At 34.7% G+C, this 19,003-nt stretch overlaps 1 protein-coding gene across 1 annotated transcript in view; it reads left to right on the forward strand.

Moving 5' to 3' along the window:
• SEMA3E (semaphorin 3E) overlaps positions 1–19,003 on the forward strand; it is a 211,306-nt gene that overhangs the window by 163,243 nt on the left and 29,060 nt on the right. Inside the window, exons 6-11 of the mRNA XM_036429568.2 lie at positions 8,414–8,533; positions 10,583–10,725; positions 11,726–11,840; positions 12,509–12,578; positions 14,816–14,960; positions 17,113–17,335. Of these exons, the coding sequence (XP_036285461.2) occupies positions 8,414–8,533; positions 10,583–10,725; positions 11,726–11,840; positions 12,509–12,578; positions 14,816–14,960; positions 17,113–17,335 (816 nt within the window). The remainder of the gene's footprint in view (positions 1–8,413; positions 8,534–10,582; positions 10,726–11,725; positions 11,841–12,508; positions 12,579–14,815; positions 14,961–17,112; positions 17,336–19,003) is intronic.

Raw genomic sequence — 19,003 nt, forward strand, 5'->3', positions numbered from 1 at the left:
TCTGTATCATGGTAAGATGGAAGAGTGTGATCTCTGACATGTAACATATGTGCTATTAGGGATCATTTTGATTTTTCAGTGTTGAGAGGTTCTGATGTACTATAGGTATAGAACGATGTACAAATTCATGTTATGTCATTTACAACACTTAGAGTTACATACCAATGTAAGGCCAGCCTATTTGCAGAAACTGAGAATGTATAAAAAACATGTAGAGACTTCCTATTTTAAATCAATGGTAAAACTGATGATTAATCAAAATACCATATGTTTAATTTAGAGCTGATATAGATGTTTCTTACATTCTACAGACTATGTGTTGCCTGAACTTATACCAGACAATTGGTTTTGATGGGCCTTACATCTCACTCCCTACACATCTCCACCTTAGATTAGCTTTAATTAACAGGGAAAGTTTCATCTATTCCAGCTTCACAATTTGAAAGAGCTATAAGATGAGAATTTCACATAATAATTAATTTCACATAATAATTAAGCTTGAATAAAGAGATATAATTTTTTAAAGAATATAAAATTGTAAAGAAAACATTTTTAAGATATATTGAGTTCCTCTATTAACCTCTGTGTGTGTATACATGTGTGGTATGTGTAAGTAAACAGAATATTGAGGAAGGGAGGTTTTTAATATGGGAATAGTGTTGTCTACGTCAATTCAGACTTTGTAGGAATCAAAACCATAGGAATGAGAATGCCAGATCCATAAATACTAGAAACTCCTAGTAGATTGGCAGCATAAAATTAATTTACATGCATTCGATAGACTCATACAATTTTTCCTAATGTTTTATTGATTTCTAGCTGCAGCTATTTAATATTTGAATGTCTGAATGAGAGAGACTGTCACATTTATTTTACCATACAATATCTTGTACAGAAAAGACTTCCTATAAATATTGACTGAATGGAACACTCACTAGGGTTCCTGAAGCGATCAAACAAAATAAATTTTAGGATATTACTTATAAGAATGTTACAAATGGTATTGAGAGTCAAAAGTTACACAGCAGTTGCATAGTAAAATCCTACAAAGATTAAAACATCATTTATTTTTAATGATTTATTTAAATTGTTCAAAGTGATTTCTTTTCCCACCTTGCCACTCACCATTCAGACTCCCTGGAGCTTGTTTATGTGTGAAACTAGAAATTTAAAACCGAATTTTTAAAGAAGGGAAATATTACTGGAGAGACATTTCCAAGTGAATTTCATTGAACTTCCAAATCAAATTATACTCTGCTGAAATGTGAAATGCTTACCGTCTGGGTGGCTGTTTCACTTCTTCAGAAGAGAAATCAAATCATAAGGGCCCTCCAAGCTAAACACGAAAGTTATAGAATAATCCCTCCAAAGAGAAGGAATAAAAATATAATTCTTCACATTTTATCCACTAGCTTTCATCCCAAAGTACCTCTGAGACATCATTCACTCACTGTGGAAATGCAGCACCCACTGGGATGGAAACCTGATAACCTATGTCAGCCAGCAACTCTTTAAAATGACAGGAAGTAGAAATGACTTACCTAATTGAAAAAGCAGCAGGAATTTGGGCTGGGAGAAAATGGAGCTACCTGTGTTGGAATTTGGCAAGCTCAAGGTAGCTTACTCTGTCAGGGAAAGAATGTATTAATGTGGTACTTTCTGACCACACATGTTCTCTGCTGATGGGTTAGGACAAGACTAGCAAAAAAACGATGACCATCTTTAGACCATTGCTCCTTCTTTGTTTCTTTGTAAGTCATAGGTCAAACTTAACATATAATGCCTGCTCACATTAAGATATACTTTCATGATAAGAAAAACAAAAACAAAAAAACAACAACAACTTGAATTTGTAGCAAAACTCCTACAACTACCAAGGCTCACAAAGAAAAAAAATGTGTTGGCAAATCAGAGACATTTTTATAATTTAACGTTAGATACATTTTTATTTTATTTCACTTACCTTAGATTCATTGACATGGAGTAAAATCTTACTGTAAAATTGAATAAAGAATGAAGATTATTTGCTAGGTAAAACAAGTTAACAGATACATTTTCATTAAACTTGTAATTTAATTTACTAGTAAAATGCTAATAACTTGTAATGATTCTATGTGAAACAGGAGTTAAAGTGTAAAACAAGCTCCTTATTGAGCTATGTTCTGTATGTTCAGTAACCAATCAACATGAAAAATAAAATTATCTATTAATTAGGGTTACTTTTTAAAAGTCAGTATTAATATAATTTATTTTGGTGGCATATAAGTTCATATCCTAGGAGCAGTATTTCTAAATGTTTAACCACATTTATCCCCTACTGTGATTACTAATATTATATTTAAAGTAGTTTTAAGTAGACAAGACAGTAGAACCTGGTGTGTAAAAGATTGTTGAAACAATGAATATTTAGTAAATGAATTGCTATATCACTTGCCTATACCTTTCAAATCATCCAAAGATACTTAATATTTTACCTGCTATTAAATTGGTAGGTTTGGTAACTCCCGGTATTAAAATTCAGGAGACATTTTCTGAATGTTATATGATACTTTGGCCAGAAGGAAAAATAATAGCTGACTCTTTTAATCAATGATATATGATGCATTGTTGCAATATCCTCTTATGTTGATCACATCTTCCGTAACTTTATGATTTCCCTTATATCTTGCCTTGTCCGTTCTATTACCATGTTTTTAGCACATTTCATTCTGAACTAGATTTGTATTGTTAGTTCCAGGCATAACTTAATACCTACCACACGTGATGTGTAGTAACATTCACGTTACATGTTACTAGTTTGGGGAAAATAGACCACTCTAATTTGCCATGTACCTTTTAACACCACTTTGCTTTGAAAGTATGAGCTTTGTGGTTGGGATATTTTTAAGATACTCTTAAAAGTAAAAAGACTTACTAAAAATTATTTCAACAAGTAACCACTAATAAAATATGTCACAGTTACTAACATTTTCTTTTTATGTTTTGTTTTTTTGTCCTGTATTACTATTTTCAGGAAATAAATCGACAAAAGTTTACAGCCACTAAAATTTTCTTCCTGCACTTTAATTTGTAATAATGAAACTTTTGTGAATATGTCTCCTCATTACAAATTCTGTTAATTAATGGTAGATGTTGATTGAATGAAAAGGAGTTAGAATACATGCAGGGAAAAATGAAGGGATTATTTCAAGCTCTTAATATCATTAAACCTTTTTTTTATATAAATAAATGTTTAGTTTAAATATAACTCAGAGCAGAGTTATAAATGAATCCTCTTCCCACAAAATATAACTTAATAATATAGAAAAATAAATTTAAAAAATTAAATGAAGGTAAAATATGTCTTCATAATTACAACCTCTACAATTGTAACAAGTGAACATGCTGGCTTATGTCTTGAATTTATTGAAACTTTATAGAAACTTAGACTTAAAGTTACTCCCTTACCATGTTTCTATCCCTAAAGAATATCTGTAATTTCTTATCACAGACTGCTGCTCTCAGATTTGGCAGAATGCCAGTTAACCACATGCTTATTGTTGCTTCTGGCCATAACTGTTAGTCCCAAAGGAACTATTTGAACACTTTGCTTAAGGTTTCTTCAAAACAAAATAAAAAGTTAGAAGAAGTTCGACCCTTCAATTCTCCACTGACATTCTCTCCTTAGGAATCTCGTTCGACCATATCACTATCAATCTCACAGGTTTGCCACCAAGAAATCTCAGGGCACGGCCTTGGGTGCTAGCAGATGCCAATGAACATTTTCCTTTTTCATTCAGGCCTCAGGCACCACCTTCTCAACACTGATAGCTCATGCTGGTGATCTGCCAAAACAAGGCAAACAAAAGCCCAAATAGCAACTATACCACTAAAAGTAAAACACAATACATTCCTTCCCATTTCTTTCATAATTCTAAGCAATATTGGGGGGGGGGGGGGCCTGGGATGATGGATTATGTGGATCATTTTTACCTGTATTTATCTTCCCAAGTGTGCTTTGTTTCTGTTTGTAGTTATGCATATGTCATAGTCATTCTGCCAAATAGTGCATCTAAAGTAGAATAATTTTCTAACAAAATTATACACTTCAGTTATAAAATGAGGCAGTTAAATCGGACTTTAATCGTGTGCTTTCCATGAGGCAAATGTAGTTCACATTAGATTTGGAGACATTTACAGCATAAATAGAAGAAATGCTTAAGTAAACCATAAGAAGATAAGAAGGACATGAGAAACTACTGTGAATTTTTCTTATTAAACAATTGAGGTCACTATTTTCAATATGATGAATAAAGTCTCCAGTTGGCTGATTAAAAAGCCCATGAACAAAGCAAATGGAAAGTTCCATAAAATATTAAGGCAATGCAGTACTCTTAACTAAAACTTCAAATAGAGTTTGCATTCTAAGAAAAGTATTGTATAAAGAAGTATTTTATTTATGCATTTCAACTTATAATTATATACAGTGGAATTGTTTCTATATATTGCCAGGAGTCAATAACTATCATTTTTCATATAGACAATTTAGTGTAGATACAGTTTTTTGGAAGCTAAAAGTATTGGGAACAAATAATAGGAGAAAATAGAATCCTTGTATTCATGAATTAAAATAATTAAATAACAAAGCCTCTTGAGGAGCAAAAATTCAAGGAAAAACTCATATAAATACCTAATAGTTTTTTCTTTTGATATTTCCCCCTCAAGCAGTTTTGAAAAGTCAGAATGTTATCCTGAGTTTTTCTTATTGTATTTCATAGCTTTCCTTATTTAAACATTTAAAGAGGTTTGGATATATTCATTTATTAATTCACTAGAGGCCCGATGCATGGATTCATGTACATTGAAAGGAAATTAATTAGAATAAATATTTTAGAAGCTGGGGAGGGACTGCAGTAGGGGCTCCAGGGAGTGTCCAGCCAGTCTCACCCAGTCCCTATTGGCTGGACCCCAGCAGCAAGCTAACCTATCAGTCGTAGCATCTGCCCTCTAGAGGTCAGTGCACATCATAGTGACTGGTCAGACAGTGGAACAAAAGGTTGAACATTTAGCATATTAGGCTTTTATTATATAGGATTATGCCATTCACTGATTCGACAAATGTTTATAGAGTATTTTCTGTATTCCGGACACAGTGCAAGGTACTGGGGACAAAAGGATATATAAGACATATCAAGAAGTCTGCATTCTAGTGAGGCATAATGTCAAATGTATAAGGAGTTAAGTAAAATATAATCAGAAAGCAATATGATGGAAATAGACATGGAGCTATGATGATACTAAGCTGAGATGATACTAACAAAAGTTTGGTCATAGTGCCGAAACCAGTTTGGCTCAGTGGATAGAGCATTGGCCTGTGGACTGGAAGGTCCCAGGTTCGATTCCGGTCATGGGCATGTACCTTGGTTGCGGGCACATCCCCAGTAGGGGGTGTGCAAGAGGCAGCTGATCAATGATTCTCTCTCATCGATGTTTCTAACTCTCTATCCCTCTCCCTTCTTCTCTGTAAAGATATTAATAAAATATATTAAAAAACAAAAGTTTGGTCATAGAAGGATAAAAGAAACTAGACAATAGCCAGGTAAATGGGAGGAGAAGTGGGAAAGGAAGTGAAGAATTTCAGGCAAAAAAACCAACAACACAAAACAAAAATGGGGGAGGAAGGTGTGCAGCAGAGAGACCATAAAAGCTTAGCAGGCTTAAGAAATCACATGTAGATCTCTGTGATCCTACAGATACTGAGGCCATCAGACACTGAATGGTGTTGCCAGGGTCAAACAGCAGATTTTGAGCTGGAGCCTTAGTGTGCCAGGTTTCTTGTAACTGTACATAGAGACCATTGTTGAGCATGACAATGATAAGTGACATTCACCTGTCAAAATACCCTGCAGATCTGTTTTATTTTTTAATTATAACCACACCTGAGCACCTAAAATCAACAAAACATCAGTTGCCAGCAGAAGCTCATACTCTAACAATGGAAAAATAATATATGGCATAAAAATCAAGTGCATATATATATATATATATATATATATATATATATATATATATATTCAGACTATCAAGATAGATTGTATACGAGTTTTGGGGCTAAGCTAATAGTTATTAAATATGATATCTTTATAGACACAGGACACCAAACACTTGGGTAGTTTTGATATTATTGAAACTCTAAAATCTGTTTTACTATTTAGATGGCTTTACTTTCTTTTTATTCATGAAAATATGATTGAACCAGATGTTACTTTTGCTCTTAGTAAAATACCTACATATTGATTCACAGATTTTCTCTAAACTATACCAAATTGTTATAGTTGTAAAGTTTTCAACTGGAGACAATATATTTATTATATATAGTATTAATTATATATAGTATTAATTATGATGGTGAGTACTTTGGCTCATTTAATTACTGTTAGGTAACATTTGTGCCTAAACCTTAATTCTAATTTATTATTTTTCATTAGAGTGCTTATTTTTTCTTAGAAGCGTATTTGACCAAATATCATTATCATCTATTACTATGGATTTATTTTGTTCTGCACATTGATAATAAGATATAAAAGGAGAATCTTTTACTTCTAAGGAAAATCTAATATTTCTGGTAGAAACACATTTGGTTCAGTTAGGGTATAGATTTGAGCACCTGTATAACCTCTTTGAAGTTTAAGTCATACAGTTCATATTGTGTTATTCAAGTTATTCGCAAACTATTTTCTTTATCTGGATACCAAAAAGGGAAATTGGGTAAAAGTGGTAATATATCATCTTTTATTCCTTAGTGCAGAAAACCTGCCCTGAATATAGTATTATTTGGTATCATAGGGTTGCCATCTAGTGGCTCTAAGAGGTACTTGTTTGTGAACTTTGTTGAATTTACTTAATTTTTTTTTTTCAAAGTAGAACTTTGAAACAATGTCTGAAATTGAGTTGAGTACAATAAAATTGACGTGAACTAATATAAAAATTAGAATCCCATAACAACAACAACTTCAGGTACTAAAGTTCTAGGAATATTTTTGGAAATTAAATCAAATATTTAAAACTTACGAAATAGAAAACTCAGGATTTTTAATAAAGCTTGTTTTCCTTATACATTAAACATTCAGACCAGTCCATATTAAAAAAATAAATGACATTTAGGAAAATTTTAGAAAATGGCCTTTTTATTTTTGGATGAGAAATGTAATCAAGTATAATAATAAGAAACAAGCTACATAAAAAAGAAAAAATTCTCACTCTGAAGGTTCCATAGTGAACTCTTTCATGGTAAACTCATTCATTAATGCCACAAAGATGATGGCCTGCAAGGCCTTTTAATGAATTCCGCATGACTCTTATCCACGTTCACGGAGTGCAGAATCCCATGTATGCTTCTTATCCCTCAACACTGAATGCATTTTACCTCAAAATACTTTCTCTGCACTTTTGGATTTAAAATTTCTGGTGAAGACAGCACTAGTTACTTTGACATAAATTATGTTGCTTGCTTCCCTATTCTATTGCCAAAGAACATGTTTAAATAAGCGAGTTGGGGTTTTTCTTTTTGTTGTTGTTTTTGTTAGTGTTGTTGTTAATCCTTACCCAAGGATATTTTTTCATTGATTTTTAGGGAGAGTGGAAAGGGGGAGGAAGGTTGGAGAAGAGAGAGGGAGAATAAGAGAGAGAGAGAGAGAGAGAAGAGAGAAGAGAGAAGAGAGAAGAGAGAAGAGAGAAGAGAGAAGAGAGAAGAGAGAAGAGAGAAGAGAGAAGAGAGGAGAAGAGAGAAGAGAGAAGAGAGAAAGAGGTGTGAGGAAACATATGGATTGGTTACCTTCTGAGTTGCCCCAAGTGGAGTTAGGAATCTAACCTGAGATCCAGATACTGGAGCTCATGACTGGGAATCAAACCCTCAACAACTTTGTCAGACTTTGCAGTTTTCACATTAAAATTATGTTGATGGAAACAATTTCTTGTTAAAAATGGATTTGAGTTAGCTGACTCACATATATTACCAATAATAATAATAATAATAAACAATAATAATAATAGTATAATAACATGGTGATACAAAGTTAAAAGAAGTTTAGTAAACTAAGATCAAATCAGGATATTTATGAAATGCTCATGCAGGTCTTAGCATGTGCCAATTACTCTTTTAAGTTCTTTACTTTTAACCCTTTTCGGTGCTATTTCCATTTATAAATGAGGAAACTGAGAGGTAAACAACTTACCCAAGCTCACACAGCTGGTAAGTGGCAGAGTCAAGATGGAAACTGACAGACTGACTATGGCATGCATGCCCTTAACAATAGCAATTTCATAAGGCCGTGTCCATAGAAAACCTAATGAGTTTAATGTAATTGTGGCTGACACACAGCCCTGAGATCCAGAAACAGGCACTGACTCCTTTTTTCACCGGTCTTTCTGGTAGGCAGTGAGCTGTTTGCTGGCCTCTACAGTGACTACTGGGGCAGAGACGCTGCCATCTTCCGGAGCATGGGGCGACTGGCCCATATCCGCACGGAGCATGATGATGAGCGCCTGTTGAAAGGTAGGTTTGAGGAGAAAAGAGTATGTCAATCAGAATATACACTAATAAAAGAGAAAGATGCAAATTGACTGTCACTTCATGAGGCCCACCAGCCAATCAGGAGCAAGTAGGCCAATTAACCCAACAAATATGTTGGGTTAACATATATGTTGGGTTAAATGTTGGGTTAATTTGCATACTCAGGCATCAAGTGGTCTGGGTCGTGGGAATGGGCGTCCTCAGGAGCCGGGTCACTCTGAGCCTGTAGGCCCTTGCATAGGCCCAGAGAGGCCAGGCTTCTGGAACACCCCTGGACACTCCAGGCCTATGTGCACAGACACCAGGCAGCTGGGGGCAGGGCGGGAATCTCCCCCACAGTGACTGAGCAGACAGCAGACTGCAGTGAGGAGATAGCAGGACCCTGCTTGCCCCTGACAGTGGCAGCGGGAGGCAAGTAGTCCCCTGCAGGGTCCCCACAGAGAGCAGATCCCTGGGCCCTGCTTGCCCCTGTGGTGGCGAGCCAGAGAGCAGACAGCAGGGCTCTGATTGCCCCTGGCACTGGCGGCAAAGAGCAAGCAGGCCCCCATAGAAAGTAGACACTAGGGCCTGTGATGATATCAAGCAGGCAGGTCCTCAGAGAGCAGAGAACCATGGGGAATGGGCCTAAGCCATCAATAGGACATCCCCTGAGGGATTCCAGATTGGAAAGGGCGCAGGATGGGTTGAGGGACACCCTTCCTCCCCCAACGCATGAATTTTGTGCACCAGACACCTAGTTGAACATAAGTCCAGAACTCATGGGGAATTTGCCATTGTGATGAAAATAACTCCAAATGTAATTTATAGATTTTTAGGATTTTAAATTCGTGGTATTTGTGAATTAAAAAATATATAATATATGTGTATATTGTTTCACATAAATTTATTTGCCTATGTTATAAATCTGAATTACATTTATAACAGTGTTTAGAAATCAGGGTTGAAATGGAGAAAACAAAGCAAATATATGAAAAGTAAACCCTTTTACCCAATAAGTTGTTTTATCAATTGGTATTATTTTGGATTACTTGATTGCTTTGCTTTTTGTAATTAGATTACATTGCACTTTAGAGAGAAATAAAACATTAGGAAAAGCACTAGCCATTCATTCTCCCAGAATTATTTGTAAGGAATATTTTGTCACACTGGTACACCAAGGGATTAAAATGTCATTTTATGGTGAGCATTTTCATTGATTCCAGCCTTTTTATTAAGGCTTAAAGTGCATAGCATTATTGGCACCATGTTATTATTAAAATATTTGACTTACCTAGCATGTCAATCAAAGTTCACTCACATCTTTTATTTTTATATTTTTATTTATTTATTTATTTCATTTATTTCAGAGAGGATGGGAGAGGGAGAAAGAGATAGAAACATCAACAATGAGAGGAAATCATTGATCAGCTACCTCCTGCACTGGGGATTAAACCCACAACCTGGGCATGTGCCCTGACTGGGAATTGAACGGTGAACTCCTGGTTCATAGATTTATGCTCAATCACTGAATCACGCCAGCTGGGCAATTCACTAACGTCTTTTAGACCACAAACACAAAAACTCAAAATTTCAATCTTAGCGTTAACATGGTTTTTCCATGAACTAGACTACTATATAGTTTATGAATTTAAAAAAATACTTATTCACTAAAATATTTTACATATACTTACATTCTCTTTTTATATGTCTGGGGAAGAAATTATGTATGGAGGCTACCGTCATGGTGCTGCCACTCTGTCCTTTGAATGCATTTCAAGTGTATCGTGTATGGTGTTCAAATTTTTTTTTTCACCTTGACTCTTTTATTTTCCAATTAAATTGTCCTCTAATAAAAAAAAAACAACACAATATTGTTTGTTGTAAATAAAATGGAGATATCTACATGATTTTTAGTGTTTAATATACATTTCAAGGAAATATTTTATTTCTTCATAAATAATGAAAGGTAAAGCTTTCGTGTGATATGTAATTGATTAACTTATGTAGCTGTAATAATGATTCCAATTTTCTTTTATTTTTTTCCTTCTGTAGAACCCAAATTTGTAGGTTCATATATGATTCCTGACAATGAAGATCGAGATGACAACAAAGTGTATTTCTTTTTTACTGAGAAGGCCCTGGAGGCAGAAAACAACGCCCATGCCATCTACACCCGAGTGGGGCGACTGTGCATGGTGCGAGATGCATCTCTCTCATTAAGCTTGCTCTTTTCAGTTTGTGGTCAGGGCTTTGTTAATGTGATGGCAGGTCTCTATAGTGTTTTGCACTATTCTGTGGTCTGCCTAATATTTATATACAAAATGTAATCTTTAATTTTTATAGTGAAAGTGTTCTCTTAGGAAGGAGAGCTTTGCATTTTGTATAATTTCCCCATTTTCAAAGCCATACTAAAGAAATAGTCCGTAATTAAGCTGTACTACTTCCCTCATGGAAGTTTGAGCTCCATTTAAAAAAAAATAATAATTTAAGCAAAGTATTTTTAATTTTCTTAGTCTACATTCTAAGCAATTTACATAAGTATGTTTCAACCATGCAGTTGGTTGATTCTGTAAAAAAAATATCTGTAGTTTGTTGGGTATTCAAAAAGATTGAGAACATTAAAACCAATTAAAGTAGCAATATTATTGAGACGATGCTAATAATATTGCACACGTGACGGTACTCTGATATTTAAGAAGATATTTAATAAATATATTTAAGAAGAGGTTTGTATATATGTCACTGTATACATATGATGTATGTTGTGTACAAATATACAGTATATTATATATTATAATATGTGTTTGTGTTTATGTGTGTATATTTGAAGTTCTCATTCTTAAAGGAGAGAAAGGAATGTATGTTTCTATATTTATAAGTTGTTTATTTCTCAATAAAATAATAAAGATTATCATATATAAAAGATGTTAATAGTGAGATCACTCTATTAACATCTTTTAATACTTATAAAGTATATTTAAAGGATCAGAGTGAAACTACACTGACCAGGTAGAATGTGCAAACCTAAAAAAAAAAAAAAAAAAGTTTTATGGGGAATTGCATCTGTTAGTTGAAGTTTATGCTAAATTTTCCACAGAAAGGAAAAATCTACATGTTTGTTTAATAATGCAAAATCTGGTGTTGTTAAAAGCTCTTTAGGAACCCACTTACCTGCTCTTTTGCTTTTTTTCACAGAATGATGTGGGAGGCCAGAGGATACTGGTGAATAAGTGGAGCACTTTCCTAAAAGCGAGACTGGTTTGCTCAGTACCAGGACTGAATGGAATTGATACATATTTTGATGAACTAGGTAAATATTGGGAGAATTAAATTTAACTCATTGACGTATATGCCTCTCTATAACCCTCGCTGTCACTAGCACAGATGAAAAGCCTGAAGTGTTTGACTTCTATCTGAGAGCAACTTTCTGTTGTTATTATTATTATTATTTTTAATCTTCACCTGAGGATATGTTTCCATAGATTTTTAGAGAGAGTAGAAGGGAGGGAGGAGGGAGGGAGAGAGAAACACCAATGTGAGAGAGATGAGAGAAATACTTCAGTTGGTTGCCTTCCACATGTGCCTTGACCCTGACCCAGGCCAGGGACTGAGCCTGCAACTGAGGTTCATGCCCTTGTCTGGGAATCAAACCCGTGACCCTTTGGTCTAAAGGCCGATACTCTAACCACTGAGAAAACCATCTAGGGGCATGTTTCTGTTATTTTCATTTTGGCCAGCTCTACAGAGTCATAGGACCAAAGAGGGACTTTCTCATTAGCTTAGAGGTAGTGCCGCTTAGTCTTTCCTTGAAGCTCAGCTCAAAATCATGCTGAACAGCCAAGTGCTTCCCTCTGTTGTGCTTTGGTCATTGTTGTGTGGTTGTCCATGGAAATTTATGTCATGCAATCTATAATGATTTTCTTCACATGCATAGGGGACTAAAAATACTAAGTAATGCAATGATCTTTAATTTTTCAGAGGATGTTTTTCTGCTGCATACCAGAGATCATAAGAACCCACTGATATTTGGACTCTTCAACACTACCAGGTGAGACATCTGTATGGTCAATAAAAAGCATTATGAAACAAAATTTCCCTCTTTGCTGTGTATCTTACTTGGAAATACAAAAGACTTGTTGTTCTTCTCATTTCTCTTTGTCATCCTATGTTTACAATTGTTCTTTCATTTTTAAAGCCACTCTCAATCCCGATCCTTATTTGTTTTTGTTTTTAATCCTCACCCCAGGATATTTTTCCATTGTTTTTTTTTTTTTTTTTGAGAGAATTGGGAGAGAGAGGGAAAGACAGAGAGAAATATTAATGTAAGAGAAACACATCTATTGGTTGTCTCCTGCACAAGCCCTGACCAGAGCCCAGGCCAGGGAGAAGCCTGCAACCAAACCCAGGGCCCTTTAGTTCACAAACTGACGCTTTATCCACTGAGCCAAACCAGCCAGGGCAGATCCTTACCTGTTTTTGTTTGAAGTATGCACAGTATCCTAATTGTTTCCCTCTCTGATCCACAGCAAGGTGTTTTCCTCACATAGTTGATAAGATACAAATTCCATGCTATGGAGTCTAGGATACATTTTTATTGAGGTATCATTGTTTAACAATGTAAGTTTCCAATATGCCCCATTATAAATCAATATGTGTACTGCATTACAATGTGCTCAATACCAAAAGTCTAATTTTTATCCAGCACCATATATTTTTTTTTGGGGGGGGGTGGCATTCCATTTGCCTTAAAATGAGATCTAATCATGTTTAACTTATTTGCTTAGTGTCTCTCCACAAAGCTTTTGTTAAGCTTTTAGCAGGTAATTTTATATGCTCACTTTGAAAAAATATTAAAGCTCTTTGAACAAGTTTCCTGCTATTGTAAGGAGACCATTTCTTCAACAGAAAAACATGGAAACAATTTTGCTATCAATTGTTACTTGATGCAAGGAAAAATGGTTACTATAGATTGGTAGCTATCAGAGTCCATAGAAAATTCCTAACTTTTTAAAACCTCATCCTCTCCCTTAGGCTAGTGCAGAATTTATGCACTGCATGATAATTTCATGGCTTTATATGATAAATACAAGCTATAGAATAATCACTATAGTTTTCTATGATGCAGTATGATCAGTTTGTAAGCTACTTTCCTAAATGATAGCATCATGGATCTATCTAGATTTCAAAGATAAGACATTATTTTCTTCCATAATTTCAATGTTGACTGTTCAATATATACATAAATCAAAGAAAATGATTTCCCAGCTGTTACCTCAGGTAAGGGTTGATATTCGTAGCATGGTGATCAAAGGTTTATTGCCACATGAGTTGAGAGACTATCTCTGTTTTTCTCACTATCATAGGCAGTTCCAATTGCTTCAAGGTGTGTTATAAAACGTGTGAATTGATGTCCTAAGACAGTAACACAACTGCTGTTCTACAGGTGTCTCAGGGTGTAGGAACTTTCCTACTTATAAAGAACTTTGGGTGTAGGAACTTTCCTACTTATAAAGAACCTTGCATCTTGCAAAGCACTTTCACAAACATTATTTTGATTCTTGTAATATGGAAATGTGAGAATTTATGCAGGTCATGCAAATGAAGAAAAGGGCCAGATTTTTAAAGCACATCACTTAAAAATGTACTTTTGTTGAATTTTATTACTTGTGCCCCCAGTAAAACTTGTCATAGTTAGTCAAATGCTATCAGTATGCTTTGCAAGTAGAAATTTGTATCTAAAAAATAATTTCAATTGCTTCTAGTTTTGAAGGTAAAGAATCTGGGCTCTATATAATTTAAATAACTTTACATATTAGTTTAGTCTAATAATCTTTCTACTCTGGCATTGTTTTGGAATATGGGATCACATACAAGGACATAAGACCTTAAAATGAATAATTCAACTTGGGCATGAATCTTGTAAAATATTAACTTTAAAATATTAATCTTTTAAATATTAAAATAAAAATTATATTTCTTAATAAAAATGATAAAACAAAATATAAAATTTAATAATAAATTATTCAAGTGATACAACTATGTACTTTTATGATTCTAACAATATCATTTTCAATTTATTATAAAAATAAGCAGAGAAATATTAAGTTTTGATATTAATACTTGAAATATTGCAATAGTAAATATTTATAGAATATTCTATGTTTAAGTGATTGACTTTTTTTTTTTTTACCCAAAAGACTTCATTCTTATCTATGTAGTCTAAAGGGTTTGACTAGGTGAACTCCTAGTCAGTTCCACAAGAATAATCACTTTTTTTTTTTCCAGTAATATATTTCGAGGACATGCTATATGTGTCTATCATATGTCTAGCATCCGGGCAGCTTTTAACGGACCATATGCACATAAGGAAGGACCTGAATACCATTGGTCACTCTATGAAGGGAAAGTTCCTTATCCAAGGCCTGGTTCTGTAAGTTTTAGCATTTAATGAAGTATTCTTATTTTTCAAAGGCTTTTAATAGTATTTTGTTCACTGTTTCAGATGCTTTACAAAACTTTGCATTGCACAGTTAAATCCTACACCTAAAATACATCTCACCACTTTCATAGCAAAGAAAAATCACTTCTTGTTTCTAGTTGTGTCCTCGTTATTTAAAGGAAAGAGTCTATGATGGGCACACCTTATTAGCAGGATGATGAACCCTGTATTATCACTGACATTTTGGCTAAGGAACCCCAACTAACATTTTGTTTTCAAGGGTACTGGCGAACACAGAAACATTCCATCAAAGGAGCATCGTATTCCTCCCAGCCTCTTCCGAAGAATTAGTGCCACATGTCATTTCCAAGCAGGAGACATTTTTGTATTCTAGCATTTGGGTTCTAAATTCCCCAGGCCAAACGTTCTCCTGGATTCTCATGTTAGCTTATCCAAATGTAGCTTTTTCTCTGCCTCTGCAGGACCCACAGCTTCTCATTAACCATTCTTGCTGGCTTCTAGACAAAAAGTGTCCATGCAAAGTGGTGTAGGGGACAGGAAGTTCCACTGCCTGCCTCTGAACCGGCGCTACCAAGATCCCCACTCACCAGCCATTCAAACTTGTGTGCTTTTAATTGTACACAAATCTAAAGGCGATGATGGCCATGGTGATGGTGATGATGAGGAGGATAATTTTGTATCAAGCATCCCGTGTGCAACTAGGATGGGCAAATGTACGATCGTTTTATGTGCTATGTGAGCCATGCAGAGCACTTAATTTGTCAGCGAGTCAAAGTCTGCTCCTTTAGGAGCAGCTGATGAAAAGCCGTCACTGTGCTGATCCCACAAGTACTTGCAAGTCGAGAAGAAATCTCTCTGCAGGGCCAAAATCCAAAGTGGAAACAAACCTTACCTCCATTAACAAGTGTAAGGCTTTGCCATTTCAATCACTCCCTCTCACTAGCTTAAAATTATGGCTTCCAGTAAGATATAAACTATATTTTATTTCACTCTACTGATTGAAATTACAAGTTAAATGGAGAAAACCCACTCCCGTGGCTTTGCTGGAAAAGCTTCTTGCAACCACATGGTATTAAAGGGGATTTGGAGGAAGTGACTGGTTACTGAATCGCTTCCAGGCTGGTCCAAAATGTTTCCAATTACTTATCATGAAAGTACACTCAAGTGAAAAATTCAGGCAAAATTAAGAAATGTGGCCTCAATTTTTTTTTAAAACAAACGGTTAGAAATGCCCTCTTTGCAGAATCTGATTACTAAACTACTGTATTTATACTCTAAAATGGAAAATTTTTATCAAGATAATCATTGCAATTGCTGCTGATTCTAGAGGAAAATATGCAAAATGAAGGAGCACTTAATGACAAGCATGATTCAACAGCTAAAAGTATTCCAAGAAGTACCGAAGGTGCTATTCGTTTATTTTTAGAGGCAGTGATTAAGGAACTGAGACATGTGTTAGCAAATATTTCTGGCTTCCTCAATTTATTCTGTCTAATCCATTCAAAATAATACAAATTCATACAGATTATAGGAGAACAGAGAGGGGTTTTTCTTAACCAATTATGATGGAATTTGAATAGGTTTCTGGGTTACATCACTAAATTCTATAGTCAGTGAGCCAATTGGAGCCATCAACAATCATATCATTGTAGTCTCCAGAATGAGAAACCTATTTTGTGCTGTTGTGATTCTTAATTTGGGGAGAAGAAGGGTTAGCACAGCAAAGAGGCTTTTTACTTTGCTCTGAACAACACATTGCCTTCAAATTTTAATTTGCACTGTGAAAAAATTAATTTCAGAAAACAGAGAAAATAATTACAATATTTACGATGTTATACATTTTTACCGCCTTCAAACTAGACCAGGATTAAATATACTTTACTTTTCCGGGATACACTACTCTCTGTGTATTTCTAGTTTGTATGTTTAAATTAATTTAGAACCTCCTTGCAATTTTTAATGTAGATTTCATTTCTGTGATAAAAAATATATCCTTACTAAATATTTCTAAATGCAGTTAAATCAAGCATATACAGTTTTTCTAATTCCTTTCATAAATTTATTTTAAATTTGCTCTTTAAGTTTAAGGCCGGAAAAATAACCTCACCCACTTGTATTTTAGTGTGCCAGCAAAGTGAATGGAGGGAGGTACGGAACCACGAAAGACTATCCCGATGATGCTATCCGATTTGCAAGAAGCCATCCACTTATGTACCAGCCCATAAAACCTGCCCATAAAAAGCCAATCCTGGTGAAAACAGATGGAAAATATAACCTGAGACAAATAGCAGTGGATCAAGTAGAAGCGGAGGATGGCCAATATGATGTCTTATTTATTGGGACAGGTAAAGAGATTAGAAAGACGCAGAGATAACCAATAACATTATCGATATTTTTAAGTTTACCTTTATTGTGAAAAGTATTACAATGTCCCTACCCCCCACCCCCACACTGAATCTCAGAAGGAAAGGGGGGTGAGAAGAGATTAACCAAAGAACTTATATGCATTCATAACCCATGGAAACATTATTAATTTTTTTAACTACCTATTAAAAACAAACAAACTCCTTTTGATTCATTAGCCTATTACACACTGCTTATTTGCTGCCATGGAAAAGAGGATCTGGGGCAGTTACAGCACATAATGTGTGATACATAGTCAATACTTAATACATTTAAACAAATGAACACGTGAAGGAACAAATAACCCGTGTTAGTAAATAGTGCTGGTTCCAAATAGAACTTGTCATAGAGGAAGTAAGGGCTGTATGTGGGTGGTTCTCTTGTCATTTCTCAGGCATGTTGCCAACTCTGGCTGCTCGGTAATGTCTCAAGATTTTTTAAACATTTGGGACAATCCTTTCTCCTAAACCTATTCTCACAGCAATGTGTATCAGGCCCTATCAGAATCAACCATCTGTATCAAACAGACCAAGTGTTACTCATAATGGAGGTAAACTTTTAGATCAAAGCTATAATATTCTGCATTAATAAAATAAGCTCTAACAAAAATGCTAAACGTAAAATTTCAAGTAAATCTAAAATTGCAATTAATGCCATACATTAGATCTAGTCTTGTGAAAGAGAACTCGGAACCTTTTAGCACCCAGAGTAAGATGTAGCAAATTCTGTCAAGTACTTTAAAATTCTATAGTCATTTAAAAAGCTTCTTAAGTGATCGATTCTTTTTTCACAACCATCATTGTAACTGCTACTGCAGTTGCTACTTAGAAGAGTAAGCATTCTACATACATGAGTTTAATCATAGACATATCATGTTAAAGAGACATTGCATATGACCAGATCAGAAACCGGGATCTGTTATGAATATTGGTACTTGAGCTTTTGCATTCATTTTCTTTAAAAAAGGCAAACATTTAAGTAAAGAAACATTCATCTAATTTCCACAAGTGGATCTCTGGTGATGGCTGTGTTTTATCTATTTATTTTAGGAGATTAATGTTAATACCTATGTTCTACATAGTGGGGTCAAGATTAACAAAGCATCAGGTTTCTTTAACAAAGTCAGTTACCTGGCCATGAATTCAGTCATAATGACATCCAACAGAATAAAAAAAGAAAGAGAGAAAGAGAGAAAGAGGAAAGGAAGGAAGGAAGGAAGGAAGGAAGGAAGGAAGGAAGGAAGGAAGGAAGGAAGGAAGGAAGGGAGAGAGAGAAGGAGAGAAGGAGCGAGAGGGAGAGAGAAAGAGTTCTATTAGCAAGATTATATTTGATAAAATTAATCATGGAAAAAAGTATGTTATTTTTAAATGTCCTGGAAAGTAGTCCAAGAACATTTTTATAAATATTTTCTTGTTAGATTAACCAAAGCTATTTGAAAGAATTTCAGAAATATCAAGAATGTACTTATGTTATCATGCAAACCACCTTTAACTCAAAGATATAATCACATTGTACCACAGCTTTTCAACATAAAAAAACATATTTAATGAAAGTGTGAGGAAAAGCCCACAAATGATAGTTATTTTCTCCAAACATTTACCAGGCACATG

Source organism: Pipistrellus kuhlii, unplaced genomic scaffold, assembly GCF_014108245.1.
Source record: "Pipistrellus kuhlii isolate mPipKuh1 unplaced genomic scaffold, mPipKuh1.p scaffold_m20_p_10, whole genome shotgun sequence".
In the NCBI taxonomy this organism is placed as follows: domain Eukaryota; kingdom Metazoa; phylum Chordata; class Mammalia; order Chiroptera; family Vespertilionidae; genus Pipistrellus; species Pipistrellus kuhlii.